This window comes from Rhineura floridana, chromosome 11 (assembly GCF_030035675.1).
Source record: "Rhineura floridana isolate rRhiFlo1 chromosome 11, rRhiFlo1.hap2, whole genome shotgun sequence".
NCBI classification, from domain to species: Eukaryota; Metazoa; Chordata; class Lepidosauria; order Squamata; family Rhineuridae; genus Rhineura; species Rhineura floridana.
This window is the reverse complement of record NC_084490.1, coordinates 51,583,281-51,609,376: the sequence shown is the minus strand read 5'-3', so window position 1 is coordinate 51,609,376 and position 26,096 is coordinate 51,583,281. Positions and strand designations below refer to the sequence as shown.

The following is a 26,096-nucleotide window of genomic DNA, read 5'->3' as shown; positions in this document are numbered from 1 at the left end:
AGCCCTTCCTGCTTCTGTCTCTTCCACCCTTCTGCACCCCACCCCCCATTTCAGCCACCTCCCGCTCCTCTTTCTTCTTTCCCGCCACCACAACGAAAGTACCTGACGGGAGAGGTACTAAACTCATTGTTCCCGCTCTTTCGTCAGACAATAAATATGGCTAGTTACTCCACAACTAACAATCATCTACTTTGCTATTATTTACCGTACCACCTTCACCTCTCAATAACCAATGGACGAATTCTTCTTCTGGTGGTGGTGGTGTTTAATGGTGAATCAAGGCCAGGATAAGGGCCCATTATTAGACGAATTCTACACGTATCTCGCCAAATACATGAATGCTTTGCATCACACTCTAAACCTGCCCCTTCTTCTCCACTGCAGCCAATAAGAGATACCCAAGCGTTTCCTTTCAACCAATGGCGTGCCTTCTGCGCTCCCTCCGTCGCAGTCAGCCAATAAGCATACTCTACTTTCTACGCCACACTCTGAAAATATGAAGAGTCCTCTGAGATCTCTGATTCCACCCCTTTTATTCTCTCTTTCGGGGTTTGAAAGGAAGGGAAGGGGGGAAGATGAGGAGGTGGAGCGTGAGTCGGCTCACTCTCAGGTCACGCTAAGATCACGTGACCGGAAGTAATGTCCAGTCCTAACCGAGGGTTACTTCCGCCTTTGTTTCTTTTTTGTTCCTATTACTGAGACTTTTGGGGAGTTAGTGACTAACCAACCAGGTAAATCCTTAGGAATAGATGAAGCTTTGTCTTGCATGCAGAGTAGGATGAGGAGTTCGTATGGAAGGGATACAGATTCCTGAAAATTGGGTCTTTATTATTGTTATTGAGAATTCCTGCGAGTTAAAAGTCTTCAGAAAGTTCCACGCGCTTTAGCTTATTAATCCTTACAACAGCCCTGTAAGGTAGGTCAGTATGATTATCCTCATGTTGTAGGTGTGGGGCTTGAGGTGGGTGCATGTGATGATAACTTACATCTGCTACCGGCTTAAGTGAGATTTCCTCCGGGAGCTTCCTCAGTCTCTTAGGTGCTACACTATACCTAGTTGCTATTATTATCATTCTGTGTTACTGATCGGAATCTAACACAACGAAGTCTTGTAGCAGCTTCAAAATTAACCATTTATTATACTGTAAGCTTTCGTGGGCTACATTTACACATCATTCGATGCCTTTGTTGGCAAGTATACCTACCTTTACACCTGGGGATATAAAGAAAATAGAGTAAACAGTGGGGTCAAACTACAGTGATGAGGAGCTGAGGCTCAGAGAATAGCTTGACTTCATGATGGATGTAAGATTTCACCTGGGGACTTGATGATTCATAGTTCCATTTCTTAGCTTGAAACTATATGTTGTATAAATTGACTGCCTCCAGTCAGTATTTCGAATAAAAACAAAAACAATAGTGCTTATATTATTGTCATCTTTATATCAACTCTGTAACATAGCAACTTCTGAAATAGGTGTGTTAGTCTGTTGCAGCAAAAACAAAGTCTATTAGTACTAAAACATTTACCAGGTTGATTGTAAGTTCTTGTGGACTAGAACAGTTTGCCTAAGGTGTTGTAATGAGTTTGTGGCACAGCTATGACTTGTACCTGGGACTCTGATACGTAATTCAGTCATTATGTAGTGCCTGTAATATGATCTAGATGAGCATATCCTGGGTGTCTTTCTCACATGAAGGTTTTCAAGGCAGAGAGTGGAACCATTATGCAGGTTTGAGCCTGAGCACCTCTGACTTTGGGGGGGGATAATTAGTTAAATTAAAGGAATATTTCAACACGTGCATTTGGCAATGAAGAGATACGAGGAAGAAAATATTGAGTAGACTGCGGAAAGGGAAAAATGTTTTGTTTCCTTAAAAACAACATAGAACAGGAATGACCCAAGAGATTATCTGATGAGTAACAAATGGAGCATGCAAAAGTATCTTAGTAAGTGATGAGGAAGTAGAGCAAGAACTACATTATTGTCATACATCACAAGAACTCGGTAAGGCAGATCAATACTATCATTATTGCAAATGAGAGCTCAGGCAAAGAATGGATTGCATTGGATCTACCTAGAGAATTTTTGGCAGCACTGTGGTTCTAATTGGGGTGGGGTTTCCTTATTCATTGCTTATGTCTCAACCAACATGCTACACCATTGTTGTTGTTGTTGTTGTTACATTTATATCCTGGCTTTCCCCCCAAGGAGCTGAAGGTGGTGTACGAGGCTCTCCCCCCCCCACACTGTCCTCACAATAACCCTGTGTGGTAGGTTAGGCCAAGAGTTGTTAACTGGCCCAGTGTCACCCAGTGAGCTTCATGGCTCGGCGGAGATTTGAACCCTAGTTTCCCAGATCCTAGTCTGATACCCTTACTTATGTGATAGTATGCCTGTGTATGAAGAGTGTTGGATCCTTGAGTAGGAATTGTCAGGTTTCAGGGGCTTTGCCTTTTTCCAAGTAGAAACAGCTCAGAACCAAGGAGCCAGAAGTGTGTGTGTGTGTGTGTGTGTGCTATTTTCCACAGGTTCCATCTCCTGTCATCTTGCCCCTCTTAAATCGTAAACCTCCATCACCCCTCATTTCCCAGCTTGTTCTTCCTCTCTCAGTGCTGTAGTTTGGCTTAACATGTTGTGCAAATGTGGCCAGTAACAAACATCAATGAGTAACATTAAAAAAAAAAACATATCAGCAGTGGGTTAAAAAGCAGTGCTATAAAATTGCCCCAAAGCAAATTGGAATAAAGCCCTTTTTAGACCTTTTCTGAAAATCACTGAAGAAGGGGTCACATGTATATCCCTGGGGAAGTATTCCACAGTTAGGTGGGACATTTGTTACCACTTGTTCCTATACCCTGAGGACACTGTAGAGTTTGGCCCTCCCCACAATATAAAAAGTTAATCTTCATGGTTATGTTCCTCTGGAATAGATACATTATTTTGTGTGGACAAGTGATGTGGATCTGCTGATATCAGGAAGTGGTGGAGGGTTAGTCTAATACCACATTCTAGTTCTGGGGGGAGGGAGCGGGAAAGTACAGGAAATGCGCAGAAGGCAAGTACACAAAACCCAGCTGAGAATGGCAAGTACAGAGAAGGTTTCTTAAACAGGTTGAGTCCACTAAGACTGACGTGTCTATGCAGACCCTGAGGCATATCACTAAACTGCCAGACCCAGTAGCACAAGTGACCCAGGGCCTGTTTTTGTCAAATCCACAGGTGATACTCAGTTGTCTATTGTGCAGTGGGGAATGTGGTTATGCAGTCTCCCTTTGTGAAAGTTGGACCTTCTCATCCAAAGCAGTATCTTTGGGGGAGGGCGTTTGAAAAGTCACACACACATACACCCCTATGGGTATGCAGGATAGTTGTGGCATGCCATACCACAAGGCAGTTGCAGCTGTAACTTTGCCTGCACAAGCTAATGCTAACACTCGTGCTATCTGTGGGGTGTGTGTAAGTAAACAGAAATCATGCAGCCATGGGTTCCAAGTATAATTAAGATTGCAATCCTAACCTCACTTGACAGTAAGCTCCACTGAATTCATTATGACTTTCTTCTGAGTAGATGTGGGTAGGATTGTGCTGTAAACCATTCACATTTTGCATACCACAATTGTGCTGTAATACCAGCACAAGTGGTGGCGCTCATTCATATCTTTTACAGGAAGAAACACCTCAGTCTAATCCAAAACCTGTTCCCACTCCCTGCAGTTCCAGGTAGGGATGCTCAAGGAATTTATCTTTGCAAATTCCAGTACAAACTGATCTGACCCACACCTTCAGACCAAGTGTGCATATTGGAACATAGCTAACCACCAGCTTTTGAACTTCTTGTTCTAGTTCAGATCTCTGCTCAAAAACTATCAAAATAGGTTTTAGAGAACAACTGTGACCCAATCCTTTATAGGGATCTGGCTTTAATACATTATCTGCTTCTGCCTATTCATATTCAAGAAGCCTCTTTGGTCTGGTTGGTTATCCTTTAATTCCATCTTTTAGCTATGTCTTGAACCCAGAGCACAGTCTGATTGCCTGCCTCCCTTTGCTTCAGTTGCAAGGTCAGGAACTTTCTGCTGACTTGACAGATACACTTGGGCTCCAGTTAAGCTTTTGTTCCTTCCCTATGCTATAATGTAGTTTTGTTCCTTTGTGGATATAGCTGATGGGAAATTTTCATTGTCTGACCTGTACATCCCTGGCTTGAGACCTGACAATCAAGTTTTAGCCAATTGAGAAAAAAATCACTCTAAAGCAGCTTTCACATGCTAATTCACTCAAGTCATAGTTGCATCTTAAGTGACTTTAAATAATCTTCTCTAGAGCAGTGGCAGCCATAATAATAAACAGATGTAGAGGCACATAAAATAACAAAAGGCAGCTATGTTGATCCATAATGGAGTGGGGGACACCCTCACATCCACAACTGGGAAATACTTTTATTAAGACCACCCAAAATGTTGCAAAATAGAGTGTCCAAGCTTTTGGGTTCTTCTGAATTCTTCTTCATGCTAAATGTTACCCAAAGTAGGGGCTGGGTGGATGAAGGGGAAATCAGCATCAAAAATAGAAAAATTAGACTGGATATTGAATACTAGAGTCTGCATTTGCATTTGGTTTAAAGATGGAGATTGCAGACTGGGATAGTTGTTTGCAAGTATTAGGTTACACCTAGGATTATGAGATGACGCAATGGCTGATCCCAATTTATTTATTTTTTTAAGCATAAAGGCTGGCTCTTACCCAGATCTGCCACAGTTAGGCAAGAGGAGAGGCAAATGCTTCATACAGGTGATCGGATATATGCTAGCCTAGATAATGAATCAAGTTGGTGCTTGGAACAGTCTGTCTTTGCAACTGATTTGCAGCTCCTCTTAGCAAAATTATTTTTATCAATTGTAGTTCAGGAAGCTATGCTGATACCCCTCCCTGCACCAATTTATTATTTAGATAGCTTCCTCCAGCTTCTGTCTAGCACCCCAGTCCTGAAGAGTTTCTGTGGCAAAGGAAGGCAACAGTTGTTTCTCACCCTCATGCTCTCTTTTCACACCCTTATGTGAGGCTGGGCATTTCCCTTCTGAAATCATGTGCTAAAATATGTTTGGAAAGCAGAAGGTGGTGATTTGGAGGCTTCCAGTGATCGGGAGTGTGACTTCTGCTCACCCTGGACCTTCCCAGTTCCTCACATGTTTCCATAGCTTCACCCTAATTCGTTTAGTCTTTTTTGTTATTTATTTAGATTTGACTTATTTATCCCATGGACTCAAGATGGGTAAGAGAAATCTTACTCCAGAAACCCACATTTCCACCCCACAACTCCCATCACAAACAGCCTCTGCCTGTACAATCCTAAATAATCTTCCCCCTCCCAATTCTCAAATAGATTAGAACTGGGGTTCCTAAACTTTTTTCCCCAATGGACCACTTGAAAATTGCTGAGGGTCTTGGTGGACTGCTTAATGATTTTTCTGCCTGTTGTAGCAATTGCAATCCCATAGAATTGTAATGAAATGTGGAATTCCCTACCCTTAAATATTAGACAGACACCATCTCTATTATCTTTTTGGTGCCTATTGAAAACCTTCCTCTTTCAACAAGCCTTTTAAGTTGAGACCTTGTCCCAATCTGTTTCTGTGTTAATTGGTTTTTAATATGCTTTTAAACCTTTTTTAAAAAAACAATGTTTTTTAACCTTTTTTAAAGATGTCTTCAAAGCTTTTTTAAAAAATTGTTTTTAAAGTTGTTTTGTTTTAATATATTTTAAAGTCTGTTTTTATGATGTTTTAAAGTGTTTTTAGTGCTTTTGTTTGCCGCCCTGGGCTCCTGCTGGGAGGAAGGGCCGATATAAATCAATCCATCAATCCATCAATCAATCAATACATACATACATACATACATACATACATACATAAGAAAGCGAAGAAGCAATAAAATGCAATCAAATCAAAATGAATATTCAATGCGATGAGTGAATTCCTTTCAACAAGCCTTCTAAAATATTTATCCCAGTTGGTATCTGTCTTGGATTTCAATTGATTTGATGTGTGTGCCATTTTAAATATTTGTTTTGTTTTTGTATATGCAGTTGTTTAAACTGTTCTAAATATGATACTGTTGTAAATTGCTTCATAAATAAAATAAATAATAATGTGCAGCCTCCCATTTTCAACCACATATCCACAGACACATTATGCACCACCTGAATGGAGCTCATAGACTACTGGTGGTCCATGAACCACAGTTTGGGAACCCCTGGACTAGCACAAAGCAATGAAATGACTCCTCCCCTCAAAATGTGCACATTGGTATTTGGTAGAATGAAACTTCCTGGACTTTCGGGTCTTGAATGCAGATCACATACAGAGTGCTTGAAATCTATGTTGAGGGGTGGGGTGGCAGCTTCTGGGCAAAGCGTAAAGTCATGTTTTGCTGTTCAAACAGTGTCAACTTACTCCTAGAGTTATAAATCTTTATTGAAGCTATTTTGTCCACAGGGAGAACTCCAGACACACCTGCAAGACAAAATGCTTTGTGGGTGGCACGCATCTAAGCCTCTAGGTACACCTTTAAAATCATACAGAATTTTGAAGACCTAGTGATTACAAAACATTAGCTTAAGTTATCGCATCTTTTGCAGAGGGACTTTCTGGGCCCACTTTGAATGTCAAAGTTGTTTGGGTGGTGGATAAGAGATTATGCCCAATTATACCAATAATAATGCTTAGCATCTGTATAACAAGTGTTCACATAGAAGAGATGAAGGGTGGTGTTGGGAGCCTGAGTGCAAAGGAGTTGTGTTTTCTGTGGCTTCAGAGGGATAGGTACAGTGGAGAGCAGTGTGTTAACGTGAGGGGAAGGAACATGGTATTTAAAGCAGTCTTATAACAGTAATGAGAGCTGGTGTGGTGGTTAAGGTGTTGGACTATGACCTGTGAGACCAGGGTTCGAATCCCCACATAACTATGAAGCTCACTGGGTGACCTTGGGCCAGTCACTGCCTCTCAGCCTCAAAGGAAGGCAATGGTAAACCCCCTCTGAATACTGCTTACCATGAAAACCCTATTCATAGGGTCACCATAAGTCGGAATCGACTTGAAGGCAGTCCATTTCCATTTTTCATAACAGTAATGCCTTGTACTCTATCTGCAGCCTTTGTCAGCATTCTTAATTTCCTTTGTAATAGCCGCAAAAATATTGCTCATTCGGTTCACATAATCCAGTGCTGACAACAAATCTCCATTAGGATACATTTGCTCCCCTGGCTTCCCAGATGTGTGTCCTACTCAGAGTAAACCCATTGAAATTAATGAACCTATGTTAGTCATGTCCATTAACTTCAATAAGTCTACTTGGAGTAGAACTAACATTGAATACCACCCAGTATATTATGAACTCTGTGTGTAAATTACACACGTTTGCAATTTCTGTGATTGTGACAGTTCCAAAAAAGGATGCTGCTATTGTAGCAATAGCATGTAAATATGTATATGTGGACTTTCAGTTTATAGACTCCTTTTTCCATGTGAATACAAGAAAGTTCAACCTCCAGGTGTCTTCATGTAGGAAATTCAGCAGTGATGATGTGCGTGAATGAGCCTTTAATATGTCTTTGTCTCTCCTGCTCCAGATTCCCTGTCAGTGGCATTATTCTAATACAATGTAGAGATAAAATATTCTGGTTAACAAAGATACTTGGTTTATTTTATTTTTTTATACTGCAAAAGAAAACCCAGCTTTTGTTATATGGCCATTCCGGTTCTTGACTTGCCTCTTTCTTCTAGGGACTGTGTTCCTCAAGCAGTTTGAGGGGAAAAAACAGATATGCTCATGTATTTTCAGCTTCTTTGGAAGTCACAAGTCTCCCATCCGGTCCTGCAGACCAAAGATAGCAACCCTGTTTATTTTTTTAACTGGATTTTATAAAAATCCCCATAAAGCATAATCTAAACTTGTTGGATTTTCTTTCTAAGCACCAGTGTCAAAAGCAAACCAAACTGAGTCAAGAGGTACAAAAAGCAAGACATTCTGATTGAGTTAACAAAAATTAAAGCAAATGCTTGAGGAAGAAAGCTGCTGCGGTTAACACAATCACCTGAAACAAGAGATGAGTCTAGAACTCCTGGTGTTCAGAGTAGAAGAACTGAATGTCCATCTAGGCCAGCATTTCATTTCCAGTGTAGTGTGGTGGTTAAGACTTAGATCTGGGAGGCCAGGGTTCAAATCCCCACTCAGCCATGAAGCTGTCTGGGTGCTCTTAGACCAGTTACTACCTCTAAGGGTGGAATCCAATTAGTATTTTTTCTGAGCTGGATAGAATTGGATGTGGCAGACCACAGGCTGAGCCAGCAGGCTCCCGGCATCACCAGGTTCTGCCGGCAGAAGCCCCTCATCCCTGTTCAGCTGCAGAGCCACCAGGACCCTGCTGGCTCAGCTGGGGATCCACCGGAGAATCCCAGCCTCATGGATGGAGAGCCAGTGGAAGGCCCCAAAATGGGGCATTTTGGGGGTGTGGCAGGGGCGGAGCTGAGGGGAAGAACTTGCGTGTCATCCTCCTTGTGTTCGGAGCGCTTATGTGGGTCCTGATCCAGGTAAAATTTCTGCTGGCCAGTAGGCCAGTGAAGTAAAATAATTTCCATGGTGGTCAGTGGGGAGCACTTACTCCCCAGTAGAAGTATTTGTGGGAGCCGGCTTTTCCTTTTCTGGCCCCTGCACGTAACTCCCGACCAAACTAGTGTTCAGCTGGCTCTGTGGCTCCCAAACGGGGAGTAGATGCTGTAGAACTTGCTGCCGCCTCTGTGATCCTCCCATCCCGCCGGCTTCCCATGATTTGGATTAACCTACCTCACAGGAAGTGTTGTGAGGAAAAATGGGTGGTGGGAATCATGTATTTAACTCCATGGAGAAAAGGTAGGCCTCCTTCCGGAAGGAAGGGTGAGATATAAATTTAATAAATAATTAAAATAAATAAATGTGAAAAATAAGAAAATACATTTCTACTAGGGGCCATTCAGATGCCTTTAGGAATTCACAAGGAGGGTGTAAAAGTTTTGGCCTTCTGTTGTCCTGTGGTAGCCTAAAAATTCCTTAAAGCTTTTTGAGGGGAAACTTCTTTTTTAGGACTTTTCCCAATTTTCCAACAGGAATGAGTGAAATGCTATTTAAGACAAGGTTTCTTTTGTTTACTACAAAATGTGTGGCTTCTGTTTTCAACGTTTTATTTTTTCCAACTCTTCAGATGGCAAAACTCAAGCTACATGTGCTTATGGTGCTTATAGCATATGGTGTTGCAGTTTTCAGCTCTCGTTCTCTACTACTGTGTATGTTTGCAGTTTTGCTTGTACAAAACTAAGGCATTTATTATTTTGAAACTGCAATCCTATACTAAGGATGCTTACCTGGGAGTGAGCTCCACTAAACGGTGAGCTTTACTTCTGAATAAACATGCATAAGATTAGTCTGTAAATTTCATAGATGTATCAAATAGTTCAATTTCCTTTGCTAAGTTAGAAATGATGCAGTTTATAAGCAGTACAACGAGGTTGGATGAAAGGAAGCATAACATATATTTGTTTCTAACATTTCTGTTTTTCCTTGAGAAAAAATTGATTCTCTCTCTCACGCACGCACGCACGCACGCACACGAGGTTTCAAAATTTCCAGAAACTGCATTTCTAATCTCATTGCATAACTAGCCCTTGATTATTCAGTTCTACTCAGACTAGCAGCAGGACTAAGTAATATCTATGTTTTTTATAGAGCCAATTGTGTAGCAGTCTGGGGAGGAATTTACATTGCTTGTTGCCAGGATTCAAAGTTTAGGTGTCATACCTTCACAAGGACCTAGTTGTTCCTGAAATAGTAAATAGGTATCTGAACTGTGCCACCTCATACAGTTTTTCCTGCATGTTAGGAAACTAAGATGCTTGTGGGTTGACTAAAACTCCTCTCTTTGTTATGCTAGTTGTATATGTGTATGGATTTTTTTAATGGAAAAGAATTTAAAAATATGAGGCCCCACCTACAGGCTGAAGTGGCAGAGCCCAAATATTGATTTACCACATTGGGGAGAACTAGTCCAATAGTAAGGGTATGCATGTGTGCGCGGTAGCATTTTTTAAGCACCTGAGTTAGACAGCCTTTTTGGAAAATGTCCTGTTTCTGTGCCTTTTTGGGGGGGGGTTGAAGGTGTTTTTACTGTTTCTCAATATGCATTAAACTTGGGAAGTCAGGAAAGATTCATGAATCAATTATATGGTTCTCTATTTGTTAGAGAAGCCCGATATTGTAGGTATTGTATAGGTGGAATTTTGACTCTCTAATGATTGAATAAAATCTATTGCTGAACGTTTAGAAATATAATGTGCATTGAGCAGACTCCTACCAATAATTTGATAGCTCTAATTGCGTATCAAATGAGTGGGGTAAGGTTGGATTTCAATTCGGTAACATCGTTGTTGAATTATTAAGGGAATGTTTTTGTTATAGAAAGGATGTTGCTTTCCTAATGGCAGCACAAGTAGCATTAGCACAAAGCTGAAAATCCATTTCTTTATGGGCCATGACAGGATGGCTGTTAGAAATGGCACGAATAGACAAGCTAACAGATACAGCCTGTAAAACAAGTGGGCCGTTTCCTGTTCAACTTCATTCAGAAATGGCAACCCTTGGAATTTGTATTATAAGAAATTTGAGGTCCTTTAGATTTTTGTGATAAATTTGTAATGACAATGTTTTAAAATTTACTTCAAATTTATTTCCACCAACTTTGCTGAGTAAAATACATGCTCCTGTAGCCTCTCTTCTTTCTGGATGAAGTTCTGAAAAATCTTCATTCTTGTGCCTGTCAGCCAGAGAGGGACTTGGAGAGGGGGTGGTAAAGAGTCATCTTACTGAGAGATCCTATGACAGCTGCTTAAGCGGTGTTCAGACTTGTGCACAGAACCAGGAGACGGGTAGAGGCACTGATGTGTATTATTCAGGAACTGCAGATTGCTGAACTTCTTTCATTTGAGACACTTCGGCCTCCTGTAGGAAATGGAAGCCCCAGTTCTTACGGGGTTATCTGAAGTGACAACACACACACACACACCCTTCAGATGAAGCTACGTGGCTTAAAAGGCATGTTTTCACAGGGCTGTTTTATGTGTGGTTTGGGAGGCAATTCAAGCATGATACACATGCATAGCATCCTTATTTATGAAAAGGTGCTTTTCTTGTAAATTGTGACTTCCTTTCAAAAAATACACAGAAGGAAAGTCTAATCCTTTTCTCAGTTACTGTTTTCATAGGCTCCTCTGGCAAAAGGTACCACTTGGGAGATGAAATTAAGCATGTGCATATTCTTTCTTGGGGATTGGTTCCCCATGTTTAAAATCAGGGCTGTGGAGTCGGTACGCCAGACCTTCGACTCCGACTCTGACTCCTTTATTTTTCTACTGTCCAACTCCGACTCCTTCATAAATGGCAAATGTATGTTAACTAGTAATAACAAATTTACTGTAGTAAAATGGTAGCACAAGGCATTTCATCACCACCACGTGAATCCAGAGCTTGGAAAAGTTACTTTTTTGAACTACAACTCCCATAAGCCCCAGGGATTGGGCTCGTGGAAGTTGTAGTTTAAAAAAGTTACTTTTCCAAGCTCTGGATTCACGTGGTGGTGACGAAATGCCTTGTGCTACCATTTTACTACAGTAAATCTGTTATTACTAGTTAATATACATTTGCCATTTATGAAGGAGTTGGAGTCGGTACATTTACTCTGACTCCACCCAAAATTGCTCCTGACTCCGGCTCCACGACTCTGACTCCACAGCCCTGTTTAAGATACAGCACATGTGATGTTCTTTGGACACTTCACTTCTCGTAGGTCTGCAGTGCCTGCTTCCTTATTTGGCGAGGCTAGCTCTGGGGAAATGGCAAAGCACAAGAAACACCAGGTACACCCTGAAGTTCTATGAGTAGGATATCCAAGTTTGATCTGGGAGGGATGGGTGGCTGGTCTTATCCAGAGCTGCTGGAAGTTGGAGAGGAGGGCCTTTGGCTACCGGCATGCCTAAAGAAATCTGCTGCTGGCATCTAGTTATTGTAGAAACGTCTTCCAGCTCTGCTGCCTTTGGATAGGGAATTGGATTAGACGACCTTTGGTTCCTTCCAAGTCTGTGAATTGCCATCTGATATAACAGTTGCAGCTATTGTGGGTGGGGCCCCAGTTCTGTCAACCCCCATCTGGGCTCCAAGGAACAGAAAGTAGGATGAGGCGGCCCAGCATTTTTTAATATAAATTTTTGATTTAAAAAATTTAACATAGATAATCTAAATTTAAAAAGTAAAAAACATGCTTCCTTTCTATTCAACCCAGAAAATGGATGGAACAACAGTGAAGCATCATGTATTCAAGAGATATAAATGACTCAGTTTCTTGGCTGTCCTCTTGTGCACCTAAAGCACTGCTTGTATATAGGTGACCTGCTGGAAATCTTGATGCCATTTTGCTTCCCTTTTTTCCTGTTCAGCCTTCTGTCAGAGCACGGTGGGAATTGATCAGAGTTCCCAAAGTCAAAGCAAGGATGGGAGTGAACTGTTTGTATTCAGGTTTGTTTGATAAACTTCTACTTTGGAATCGTAAAATGTCTTTGCACTTCTGGTGCTTTCAGATGGCCTGTCTGTTGAGCTTTCATCTTGATGTGTTTGCAAGAAGATTAGACGTTGGCTATTTATTGAGCGTTCATTCTGATCTGTTTGCAGGGAGGTTAGGTGACATTGTGTCAAAGCAAGCGCTATTCCACACTTTCCAGTGCATTTTCCCATCACTTTTGGGAAAGTGGGTTTGTTGAGCAAGACCTCCCAGTCAGCTGTATTTGTCCACGCACTGGTAACCTCCAAGCTGGATTGCTGTAATGCGCTCTATGTGGGGCTGCCCTTGAGGTTGGTCCGGAAGCTGCAGCTGGTGCAAAATGCAGCAGTGAGACTGCTCACTGGGGCAGGGTATCGCCAACATGTCACCCCACTGCTGAAAGAATTGCACTGGCTGCCCATTTGCTACCGGGCCACGTTCAAGGTTCTAGTTTTGGTGTACAAAGCCCTATACAGCTCGGAACCAGGATACCTGAAAGACCGTCTTATCCCTTATATCCCAGTCGATCACTGCGCTCTGCAGGTGAGGGCCGCCTGCAGATACCATCTTATCAAGGGGTTCATACTGCACAATATAGGAAACGGACCTTTAGTGTGGCAGCACCTACCTTGTGGAATTCCCTCCCCTTAAATATTAGGCAGGCGCCATCTCTGCTATCTTTTCAGCACCTTTTGAAGACTTTCCTCTTTCAACAAGCCTTTTAAGTTGAGACCTATCCCAGTCTGCGTCTGTGTTAGAATTGCTCGTTAATAGGTTTTTTAATAATGATTTTAACCCTTTTTTAAAAGATGTTTTTAAGCTTTTTTAAAAAATGTTTTTGACATTGTTTTGTTTTAATGTATTTTAAGGTCTGTTTTTATGATGTTTTAAGGTGTTTTTAATGCTTCTGTTTGCCGCCCTGGGGTCCTGCTGGGAGGAAGGGCGGGATATAAATCAAGTAATTAATAAATAAATTAATGAATTTATTCAGCATGAATGCGTTGGTATGAATGTGTTGGTATGTGATTGACTCTCACCCAAAGATGGCAACAGTCTGGAAGTGCCCTTGTACCACACCTGAACACACAGACACCAGTGCTGCTCAGCTCAGTGGGTGAACATGGGCCAGTCATCATCTATCCAACTGATGTATATTATGGAACTTTTTCAGAGATAAAGTGGGAGGTCCCTCAAATATCTTCTCCTGGGCTCCTTGGAAGGAAGGGTTTCTTTAAACACCTCCCTTTCTTTCCCTCTTTCTTTCTACCCCACCCCTAAACAGATGAGCTATTGGCAAAGCCACGGATGACACGCCTGCACGCAGGAGCCAGCAATTTCACCCTTCTGCCTGAGGATGAGCAAGCCGTGGGGCTTGCAGAACAGTGACCTGGAACAGAGCCTTCCCGCCATTGCATCCTCACTTTCATACAGCCAGGGCTTCTCCCCACATTACTACTTCTCTCCAGAGAGAAGGCGAGCCATTTCTGATGTCCGGCGGACCTTCTGTCTCTTTGTGACCTTTGACCTTCTTTTCATCTCGCTCCTGTGGATAATTGAGCTGAATGTGAGTTGAGGAGTTGACTCTTGAGTGGCTGTCCCTTAGAAGTACCACTCCCTGAGCGGAATCTATACAGGCAACAGAGCTGCCCAGACTGAAAGCAGTGTGCCAGACTCCTTTGTGCTGGTCCCCTCCTTCCATTCTTCAGAGTATGCTGCTCACATCACAGGTGACATGTCAGTCCTGTGGCCTTGGCTTTAGCTTTCAGGGTGAATCTGCTCAGGGAGTGATACTGCTGGGCCAAAAGCCCATTCAGGAGTTCTGTATATGGTTAAGTTATACTCATGAGTAGGATGTAGGGCCACGCCAAGTAGCCCCTTCCCCATGGCATCCACCTATATAGAGCAAACATTTTCGAAGCAGGGAGCCTTCACATATACAGGCTTTCATGCGATCTTCAACCCCTGTCACTGAGGGTTCTAGATCACATGGTAGTCTGTGTATGCAAAGGTTCCCTCCCTCCTTTCGGACATTTGTGCTACATGTGCAGGGGGAGGGACTCAGCACCACAGCTGATCTGGCTGTCCTGCCCATCTACACAGCAACGCAATTGGAGATCTAGCATTCACCCAATTTCAAGTCCTTGTTTTACATGATTGCTCATCTTAAGATGGAAAAGGAATGAAGTCATCTTTCTTTTTTATTGGGGGTTCTTGGTTGGCTCATTTTGGCCTCAAAACAAATCAGAGGCTGAACTGAGTTAGCAAGTTGTTAGTCTGAGATAAACAATGACTCATTTCTAAGAACTGTTTTAATCATTGCACTAAAAGGGAGAATAAATCCAAATGTCTGTCCTCGCCTACAAACAAACACACCCACAAAAATCTAGACCAATGCATGTCACAAGCTTGTGGCAGGAGAGCTGATGACTCAAGTAAATGACCTCACCTGCAAGCTACAGAAATAGGAACCAATCTGACCTCAAAGGAAAAAATCCTTCCTGATCTCACAGTCTTCAGATGGCTCACGTAAACATCAGGAAAATCCCTTAACATAGAACTATGCTATGATCCTCCTGCACCAGTAAATGCTAGCGCAGATCCCGGTAGGGAATTTCCCCACATTTGGCCTGGTGCAGGTCCCAATTTAGCCTGTGAGGCCATTTTCCCCAAACCATCCCACCTGCCCCTACACCTGACATTAGGTGTGGGGCAGGTAGAGATACAGTAGGATCAGCTGTAAGACCAACCTGCCCAGTAGGAATTCAGTCACACAGCTGATTCCTGCAGAAAGCAGGCTTGAGGTTGCTGCCCGTCACCTGATAGGTGGTGGCTTCAAGCCTGCTGATCAGAAGTGCTTCAAAGCATCATGCAAAGGCTGTTTGTGAGCCCTGTTTGGTGCTGTGAAGTCCCAAGGACCATCACCTGACATAATGGTCATATCAGGTGTGTGACCTGTGAGTGGCCCACCCACCTGTCAGATTTGACCCATGAGGGGTAGGGGAGATACGGATCTAGCCCACGGCCAGGACAGATTCCCCACCCCGATATAGACCCTGCGCACTCCCAGCAGCAAAATATGTAGCAACACCATTTCTGCTGTATCCATGGCACATGGCGTAGAACCCCGACAGTGCCCACACTGGAGCCTTAAATGCAAGAAACCTTACTGTGTGAAGGCAGAATACCTCTGTGATGTTTCTCTACCGTGCCACAGACACAACCAAGCAGATGCAATCTAAAGCAGGTGTGAGGACCCTCCAGGTGTTGTTAGACTACAACTTCCAGCATGCCTGACTATTGGCCATGCTGGCTAGGCCTGAAGGCATAGGATAAGGACTGAGAGCAAAGGATGCCTACTAAGTCCTGCTTCTCTCCCTGATGCTGTCCATTTATGGCCCCTGGAGTCAGGGTTCTGTCAGTGCAAGCGGGCATGGCTGGTATCCTATCCTCTTCCAGACAGTGTAAGTAAAGGACAGGATTGCAGTGAGAGTCTTCCCAGAAGGGATTCTTCTGAGACTTAAGAATATGTCATTGAATAGCCTAAGTGTGGTTTTCTTGAGTGACCTAGAGCAGTGTATAGAAAGTGAAGCATATTTTACCCTTGCATTCAAAAAAGCCCTCTTCTTCTAAATGTGTTGCTGATTAGTGTGCCTCCTAATGGGACATCCACAATCCCAGAACAATGAGATGGAAGGAGAAGCCATTTCTGTGAATAGTATTGGTCTTCCAGAAGCTTTTGATGCAGGGGTGGGGAAACTGGCCTTCCAGCTGTTGCTAGACTCCAACTCCCATCAGCAACCACCAGCAAGGCAAGTAATCAGGGATGATGGGGACTGTGGTCCAACAACATCTGAAAGGCCATAGGCTCCCCACCCTTACTTTAATATATCTAAGATCATAGAGTTGGAAAGGATCTCAATGTTCTTCTAGTCCAACTCCTTGCTGATGCAGATTATTCCCTGCTACAGCATCCCTGATAAGTGGCTATCTAGCCTGTTTAAAAAAACACTCATAAAGGAGATTTTACCACCTTCCCTAAGTGGTCTGTTCCATTATTGAACAGCTTGTACCACTGGGAAGTTCTTCCCAATGTGTAGTCAAAATCCCTTTTCTTTTCACTTTAGCTTGTTAGTTTGGGTCCTACCCTCTGGAGCAACTGAAAATAAATTAGCTCTATCTGTGACAACCCTTCGATTATTTGAGAGTGACTGTCATATTGTCTCTTAATAATCCCTTCTCCAGGATAAACATACTCAGTTCCTTCCTCCTTTGCACAGATGACTTGGTCCCCAGACTACCAACTTTGTCACCCCACCCCCGGACACTTCCCAGTTTGTTGATAACCTTGCAGCCTCCTGGCATGCCTCCTAACTTACTACATTCCTAAGATTTAGGTTTAAGAAAGGAAGATATCCAAGGAGTGAAAGAAGACTTTCCGCCCCTGTTCCTGCTGGATCACAGCTTGAAGTGCCACATTAGAAAGTCCCAGGCTGGCCTTTTGTTTATGTATCAGACTCTTGGTGTATCTTAAATTGCCTTTAATCTTGCTTATCACAGGCCTCCAAAAGTATCCAGGACAGCCTGAAGTATGAAATTATTGAGTACAACTTTAAAACATCCTTTTTTGACATATTTGTAAGTATAACAACAGAACTGGTGCTTGCTCCAGTAGCTAAGGGGGAACTATTGAGGGCAGGGTGGAGTGCAACCTGGCTTTGCTGAAGGAGCCAGAAGGTCACTACACAGGTGATTGTGATACTATACACACCTTTGTATTTCACAGAACTCCCTATCAGTCTCTATGTGGCTAAGAGTCCTGCAAAAGCCTGAAAGTTTACATGTTCTTGGTGTCAGTTTAGGATGATCCATAAAAAGTATTTTAACTTTTCTGTGTTTGAGACCTTTGCTGCTATCTTTTCATGAATTGTCTCTTGTCTTCCTCCTTATAAGCTCTTGGCTTTCTTCCGCTTCTCGGTGCTGCTCCTGGGATATGCTGTTCTAAGGCTCCGCCACTGGTGGGTTATAGCGGTAAGAAGCCACCTTTTTATTTTGTTCTTAGAAAAGTACAAACATTTAATTATAGCTGTAATTTGGATTTTTTCATTGATTTCTCTCTCCCTTCCACCCTTTGCTTTTATCTCCCAGATCACTACGTTAGTTTCCAGTGCCTTCCTGATTGTGAAAGTTATCCTCTCAGATGTGAGTTGCTGATAGCAAATATGGGATCTACTGTAATCATTGTGATCACTTTCCAAAAGCTTGGAACAGGTTTCAATCCATAAAAGTAGCAAGTGTGAAACTCAAGTTTCTTTAAAAAACTGGAACATTGACATTTGAGTGTTACTTGTAGGATTGGGAGTCCCAATGTGTGGTTACAAGTGCTTTAAGGGTATCTGGCTCATATTAAATAATCTTCAGTATGTGTCTTGAAACATATCTTTTTTTTTTGCACCAACAGCTGCTGAACAAAGGGGCTTTTGGCTATCTGCTACCCATAATTTCCTTTGTCCTTGCCTGGCTAGAAACATGGTTTCTGGATTTTAAAGTCTTGCCCCAAGAGACCGAGGAGGAGCAATGTGAGTCTGTGTTAAGTGAGGATGGATGAATTGAATAAATCTCTCCCCCCCACACACACACACAATGAAATTGGTTGTAACAGCCCTGCTAGCACGGTGTGCCATGTGTGTGTGTGGCAGCACTTAGAAAGCAGACAACCTCGAGTTCCTGGTAGCATTTTTGCTGTATTTACAGCAGGTATCATAGGATCTGGATTCTGACGTCTCAAGCCCATTTAACATGTACATCTTTTCCTATGTGAGGAAAGAATTGAAAGGCAAAATCACACAAAAGGATTGTGCTTCTGTCTTGTGTGTTTTGTCTTTTGCATTTTGAGAAAAGGTTTTAAAGATGACAGAACTAAGTAAGCACTTTGATGCCGCTGTTAGATTAGGAAAATGCCCAGGATTGCTTGGAGGAGAAAAGCTCTCTATTGCATTAGATGCTTAATTGCTTTGGAGATATGATAGGCAAAGAGGCCATCAGTCTCCATGTAGATAATGTGCCTTATCTCAAGCTGAAAGGTTGAGGGGAAGCAGCTGCACCAGCTCCTGGGCAGACTTATCTCCATCCGATATATCTGTCAAAGTATCTGAGCGTGTTAAGCAACAAGGCACCACCTTGTTCAACAAAATGGTGAAATTCACAATACATTGAGTGTATTTGCATATCTTGGTTAGGTTTTTGTATGTTTCTTCCTGTGAGGGAAGGACCTGAAGATCTTTCCGAGCATTCTTCTGTGACCATGAGGGCTAAACGCTTGCTTTTAAGTAGTATCCAGCTGGTAGGGATAACAGGGGTGGTATATGCCACCCAGGGCTCCTACTGGGAGGAAGGGCAGGATATAAATTTAATAAATAAATGAATATGCATCTCAGGGACTCCCCCCATGGCCAAAAAGGGAGCTGAGTGCCAAACTCTAGTGTGAGCAAGCCAGTATAGTGTGTCAGATTAAGATCGATTCCCACTCAGCCATGAAGCTCCCTGGGTGATCCTGGCCCAGTCACTATATCTCTTGGCCTAACCTCCCAAGAATAAAATGGGAGGGGGCGTGTGTGTCGCCCTGAGCTTTTGAAGGACTAGATAAAAAATGTAATAATAATAAATTCCCTCCTGGATAGCAGATTCAGCATGCCATGTGGCAGAAATGCAAAGCACACCCTGCTCTGCTTTCGCAGTGTTGGGTCAGAGGATCCATCACTAGATTAGAAGCCCAAGATCTTCTTTAATATGCCAGGCTGACCCATTTCTGCACACTAGAGCTGCTGGTAGCCAAATGCCTCGATGTGTATCCTTCTCACTGAGCTTTGCTCTTCCCCCTCCCAGCAGCAGAGCTTCAGCTCAAGCCACCAAGTAAGGAGGCCAGCCCAGCCCTGGTGTGCTCCACTCCACTCAAGTTTAGAAACCAGTGCTTGTGTTGCTGCTGTGATAAAGCTTATGCTGATCTTTCATTTCGACTTCTAGTCTGGCTTCAATGAAGTAATAGTTCTCTGTTAAGGGAGGTCAAGTCTCTGAAAGGATTGCTCACTCTCTTCAGGTGTCATTTTACCCTTTGTTGAACAGTCTTCCCCACCTCCTCAGGGGTCACACAGATTGAACCAGGGATGTAAATGCAATGCAACATACAATGAGCTGAACTCTTCTTTTTTTTTCCCCCAGGGTACTTAGCGGCTCAAGCTGCTGTGGCCCGTGGACCCCTCCTTTATTCAGGAGCACTCTCAGATGGCCAGTTCTACTCTCCTCCAGAATCCGTTGCAGGTAATGACATTTCTTCCTCAGTTTGGCAGGGGAACATGCTGGCAAGCTTCTCCGTGAAATGTGTTTGAGGGTCGGTCCCTAGAGTTGAGCATTGGCAAAAAAAAATTTAAAAACCCAAAACATACTAGCAGTCGATGGATGTGAGCTGCAAATACATGAGATTGTGACTTCTCTTCTGTGCGCTATAAAAATCTTGAGACTTAATGGCTCATGTGAGCATGGCCAACCTCTCAACAAAAAAAGTTAATGAGAGATCAGTCATAGTGTACAGCCGATATGCCCTATTTCTGCAGTGCTCGTGTTCCGTCCTTTCATTCGCCAGAGAGAGAGAGCGTGTGTGTGGGCGAGCAAAGGGTTATTTCAATAATTCCCAAACTGTTTCCTGAGACATACTACTGTGCTGCAAAAAATACATATATTAAAAGCTCCTATGAGCTCAGTATTCCTACTCACATAGGAGGCAACTAACTATGTCTGGATGATTTGGTTCTGTGTCCTTATGTGCCTCAGCAGAAGTTGCATTGGAAAGAAGTAATTCTGTTGTATCCGCATTAGGTGAGATGGGATCAGTCACTCAGTCCTGATGCAGCAGAATTGCTCACCTTCTGAGGTGACTGACTGGTGCATCTTTGTATGAATTACTGCTGTGGGCTTGCCTGCTACCATTCAGGTAGCACATTTGGATCAGAGACAGAAACCCAGGAGGATTGGCTCCTCAGAGGGTGGGCAGTTCTTACCCTGGCATACTCTAAAAGCAAGCTGGATATTTGATAACCACTGTTCTGCAACCGATGAATAGTAAATGGCTATAATTCCCTGCATTTATCTAAAGATGGCTTGTGTGATCAAACAGCCTTGGAATTGTAAGAATGGAAATGCTACTTCCTATCCTTCGCATAACTCCCAGATCCCACGTCTCTTAACTTTTAAACATTTTCTTTTTCTCTCAATCTGTAGGATCAGATGACTCAGATGATGAACTGATAGGAAAGAGGGCACTAAGTGACCAGGTAAGCCTGGTGTAAACGGAACAACAGTATGTAGCTCCTTTTGTGTTTGCTTTCAATCAGACCAAAAAGCCTCAGGTTCCAAAGATTGCTAGCAAGAAGAAAATATGCCTCATTGTTGTGGGACTGTGTAGAGGACATCTCACAGATGTGTGATTGTTTCCTGCAGCTAACTCATGCCTTAACGCTTAGGTAGGGTTTTAATAGGCCGTAGCCCTATTTCTTTGTACATGGCATAAGAATGTTGTCATGTACCGCAAACTCTCAGTGGATAGCAGAGGAAAGATAGCCATTATTTTTATTTTCTTCACGGTAAGCATGATATATGCTGCAAATGTTTAGGAAGCCCAGATAGGCCACCAAAATGATTGCGATCATAAGCACGTACTCTGTTAGGCAGAAGGGGCAATGCTTTATGGAAGCTGGTATAGAGTGTAATGGCTAATAGCATGAGTCACAAAGTCCCTAGTCTTAAATTTTAGCTTGACCAAAAGAAGCGAGGAGAGCATCTGGGCTAATTCACTGTCTCTCAGCTTCCATTTGCAGTATGGCGATAACACCGGCCTGGCTTACAGATGTTTCTGACAATTTGTAGCATTTTGAGCCCTTAAGAAAAGGGCCATATAAGCAAGTCGCATTCATCTTGTTGTACATACAGTAGGGCCCTGCTTTTTGGTGCCCCGCTAATACAGCTGCACCAGCAGGGCGATCAGCTGTCAGCTGGAGGGCGGTGGCTGGAGCTCCCCGTGCTGCAGCTGATCGTGCGCTCCGGCTGATCACCTGTAGCGCGCGATCAGCTGGAGTGTGGGGAGCTCGCACACTTCAGCTGCTGAGCGTGGCAGCTGGAACACAGTAGGGCCCCACTCTCCGGCAGGGGCCTGGAACGTAACCTGCCGTATGAGTGGGGCCCTACTGTATAGGCATTTCTATTTCTTTTGTTTTATGGGATGCAATGTAGTGTCACATTTGAGACTTTATTTTTGTATTGTTATTTTGTATAACAAAATGAACAAGTAACGTTCAAAGCAGAGCTCCACACTACGTTGGGTGTCCAGTCCTAATTATACAAAAGCACAGTGATGGCATAGTAGTAAGACCAGAAGTAGTGGCAGGCAGAACATAATGGTGAAAGATAACAATCTGGGGAAGCGCTAAGAGCCATTGAACAGAGTAATAGACCAACTCCCCACCCACCTACCAGCCTCTTCTGCTAATAATGAGGCTTTTTATCAGGCTTCCCCGCTTTAAACTTTCCTTCACACAGAATTAGAAATGTAATTGGTTTCTCTGATATCCAAGACCAGATCCACGTTGCAAGCATCCATTGTTTATTGCAGTGTCCCTGAAAGTGGTAGTATTTGTTCTTGGGGCATCTGTGTACAAATAGTGGGAAACTTGCCATGCAAACTACAGGATCTATGTTAAGCCCACTGCCCTCCCTGGCAGCATGGTGGGTACAGGAACCAGCATAGGCTAAAGGCCAGCCCTGTATGTGGGTTGTGATGAGTCAGATGTTGTTTGTATATGCCTGCACCCAGTTGTCATTTTTTTCAGAAACGCTTTCATTTCATTTCATAAACTACATTATAACTTATCCAAAATTATTCCTATGTGCGCTCATTCTTCCATTAGTTGCAGCTTCTTTAGATATTGTTTGTTCCTATTTATCCAGTGCCTGCTTTTAACACACATACATTTCATAATAATCTATAATCATATAATTTCCAAGTTTCTTTCCTCAATTTACTCAAGTTGCTGGAATCAAGCTGTTCAAAATCTTCAGTCATCAGTAACTTTAGGTAGGCCTGCAATAGACTTATAACTTGCAATGTAACTGCAGACAGCATAATTGCACACCCTTTTTTGTTTTACATAAACATATACATGCATGCATACAGTGTGTATTCTTCTAACTGTCTTTTAGTAAAGGTCCAAATGACTACAGAAAAACTTCAGGGTTTCGCTTGTTCTTTAACCAACATGAAGTCTGATTAATTAACTCTAAACTTATAATTATAATGTGATAAGCCTCAAACTCTGTAGGAAAATGATGTGCTTTAGAATTCTCAGAAGCCATTATTTCTTTTCTGGAAGCAAGGGCCTTTGGTTATTTCTGACAAAAGAGAAATCCATTTAAAAATGCATTGCTCTCATCCCCTGTTGGCCACTAGGGGGCAGTATTATTCCTTTGCAGCAGACACTAACTTGTCACTATGCACATTCCCAAAAATCTGCTTTGTGTGTTGTCAATTTATTTGATTTCTTACCTACCCTTCACCATAAGGTTCTACAGTGAGTTACAACAATGTAAAATGGAGCATTAAAATCAGTTAGAACAATTTACAATCCATTTACAATTATGCTTTTGGCAGATGGTTATTGCTTTTGTAGAACTAAGGGGTCAGTATTGCTATTTGAGCACTTGCCAGCATTCTTGAAGGACCATTTCCTGCCTGGAGATAATTGCGGCTCACTCCATACGAGCAGATGAATGGCGAGTGGTACATGTGTATAAGCCATGCAAACGTTCTTGTCTGGGTGAGTTGCAGCAGCTCTCCCTCTGCTGCTAGGCGGTGATGGGAAGAAGCAGGAAAGTAGCAATAAACGCAAACCGGTAGTGGCTTAGGCTGGTGGGGAGGGTTTCCAAAAGTGTTGGTGAAACTTACACATGCGTCCTGCCTCACTGTAGAAGCTCATAATAGGAATTTTTTTACGTGCATTCAAAAATAGCAAACAACAAAGCTAGGGCTGCAACATTTCTAAGTTGGTTAGATTAAAAAAAAACTTTACTGAAAAGGTGTCCCTGATTTACTTGAGCAGCAGATTTTTTTAAAAAATGGTTACAAGTATTAAATGCTGTAGGTGGCAAGTACCTTTTAAAAGAGGCATTGCCTCCTGTGTAAGAGGAGGAATGCTTCTAAGGTGATGCTTGTTTGGATGGATGCATGCATGCAACATTTAAAAACAAAATATCTTTAGAATTTTTGCAGATTTCATCAATAGATTAATTGACACACTCATGTGATATAAAAGTTTATTTAAGTAGGTAAATTTTTCTAAGTTCCTTTCCTTTCCTTACAAATATCTGCTTAAATGGGAAAGCTTGTTTTAAGTTTCTTCCATATGGACTCAGGGTAGGTGTCTAGTAAACTTCCAGGTAAGAGACTCTTAATAAGTGTAGGGAAGCTACCCTTACCTCCCTTATCCTAGTAGACTAAATAGAGACTCAATCCATGCGGCTCAGAAAGTAAAAAGTCATGCGATTGTGTGTAACTAAACTGTGTGCCATTTGTCATAGGAAACTAATTGTAAACTTTGTCCTAGGAAAGAGAATATGTTCGGCAAGGCAAAGCAGCAGTGGAGGCGGTAGACCAGATCTTAGCCCAAGAGGAAAACTGGACATTTGAGAGATGCAGTGTAAGGTTATCATTTCTGAATGATTAATGCTTTAAGGACCTTGGGTTGAGTCTTCTGATCAGACTTTGAAAAGAAGTAATTGCCTGTTTTCCGCTCTTACAACTCTCCCTAAGTCATGTAATAGATGAGGTTGTTCTAGTTTCCCTGTGTGTAACTTCAGCACGTTTACTTTAAAAATCAAAACTGGGAGGCGTCACCATGAGACAAGAGATTCTTGTTCATTTGTGGCTGCTCTTGATGACTCCCCCACATGTTGAAATAGTGGTACTAACCTGACAAAAAGGCACTCTCTTTTCTGCTTTAGAAGTCTATTTTGGCATTAAGTGCTATCTAAAATGATGTTTAATTTTCAGAACGAAGTAATGCTGGAGTTGTGTGACTTAGCACCCACCCACCTCCTGAGCTATCATCAGAGATAAAATAATGTTGCGTACTGTTGCTGTTCCCAGTACTAATGTGGTTTCTGCATGGTGCCAGGACCCTCTCCTCCTCAGTTTTGTGGAATAGTCTGCTAGTCTTGAGCCTGTACATCTTCTGGTTGCCACGTTAAAATATTGTTCTGGGAGGAAAGGGTTAGGGTAGAATATTAGCATATTGTTAACCCGCCCTGTGCAACCTGAGGATGAGGCAGGAAATCTAACTGAACCCTGGAAGTTCTCATAATGCTGCAGAGAAGCCCTTTAGCCGTGGAACTAATGTCCCTTCAACACCTCTTAACTTAGGAATTTGGTGACACGGTTCACTCTCTTGAAATGCCGTTCCATGACAAGGTGTTCATCCTGAAGGTAAGGTGCCTTGACTTTTTCCCTGAAGCTGATGACTTCCAGAAGCTGCAGTCTTTCTCTTCTTAACCCTGTCTGCCCCGGCACCTACAGTTAAATGGGTAGTGGGTGGGGACTGATAGATGGAAATTAACTTCTGGAAGAAATGTTGTTTGTAGGGCTGGAGGAGAGGATGCAAAATGGATGGAAGTGGCTGTTGCTAGCTTTGCTCTCCATACTATGCAGGCTTTCTTGGGGTGTTGGCGGCGGAATGTTAATTTACTTCTAGCAGCAAGTTTGCCATCCATTTGCTTTGCCAAATACCAGGTGAACTGTTTTTATTTGCTGGGAATGGGGAGAGTCTGCTGCTGAGTGAAGATAAGACTATTGGCATGAGGTAATTAACCTTCCCAGAGGTCATCTTTGAGTTTCCATTGGCTTTGGTTAATTTCACCCCTTTTGGAAATCTTTCCCTTCCAGAACTTTGGAGGGGGGGCAGCTTTACAAGAAAGGCTGTCAACTGGAGCAGGGAACATTTTCTGCCCAGGCTCTGCATTCCCTTATGGGTAACCTCCTATGGTCTGAATGCCAGCAATGGGTGGGGTCAGAGTCACCACCATACATACACACACTCCTCTCCCCACACCTGAATTCACACATCAAAGGAGTCTTCATGTAAAGGAGTTTTCATGCATCCTCCATGCAGGTGTTCCCACTGCCAGCAAGGCAACAGAGAAACAACAATGTCTGTTTCTTCCCTTTTCATTCGTGCAAGGCCCATCTGTCAGTTCGAGCTGTCCCCTTTCTCCATCTGCCTTCTAACAGTCTTTAGCATTAGGACTTATTCGAGGCTCCTTAGGCCTCTTCAAAAGTTTTTTTTACTGCTTGTCACCCCTAGCTGAGGGGGTGGCTTTCTCCCCATTCCTTTGCGGACAGCGTAAATGAACCCTACAGAGGGATTGGGCAGGGCTACTAA

The 26,096-nt window shown here is 42.8% G+C and overlaps 1 protein-coding gene across 5 annotated transcripts in view; it reads left to right on the top strand.

Moving 5' to 3' along the window:
• The first annotated feature begins 528 nt into the window (after positions 1-528).
• STARD3 (StAR related lipid transfer domain containing 3) overlaps positions 529-26,096 on the top strand; it is a 33,135-nt gene continuing 7,567 nt past the window's right edge. Inside the window, exons 1-11 of one of the 5 annotated variants that reach the window (XM_061589405.1) lie at positions 529-916; positions 12,521-12,599; positions 13,904-14,185; positions 17,179-17,256; positions 17,572-17,649; positions 17,767-17,820; positions 18,080-18,197; positions 19,837-19,935; positions 20,893-20,945; positions 24,267-24,359; positions 25,082-25,144. In XM_061589405.1, the coding sequence (XP_061445389.1) occupies positions 13,976-14,185; positions 17,179-17,256; positions 17,572-17,649; positions 17,767-17,820; positions 18,080-18,197; positions 19,837-19,935; positions 20,893-20,945; positions 24,267-24,359; positions 25,082-25,144 (846 nt within the window). In that variant the 5' untranslated portion in view covers positions 529-916; positions 12,521-12,599; positions 13,904-13,975. The remainder of the gene's footprint in view (positions 917-12,520; positions 12,600-13,903; positions 14,186-17,178; positions 17,257-17,571; positions 17,650-17,766; positions 17,821-18,079; positions 18,198-19,836; positions 19,936-20,892; positions 20,946-24,266; positions 24,360-25,081; positions 25,145-26,096) is intronic. The other 4 variants (XM_061589404.1, XM_061589401.1, XM_061589402.1 and 1 more) reach the window with 4 other exon arrangements.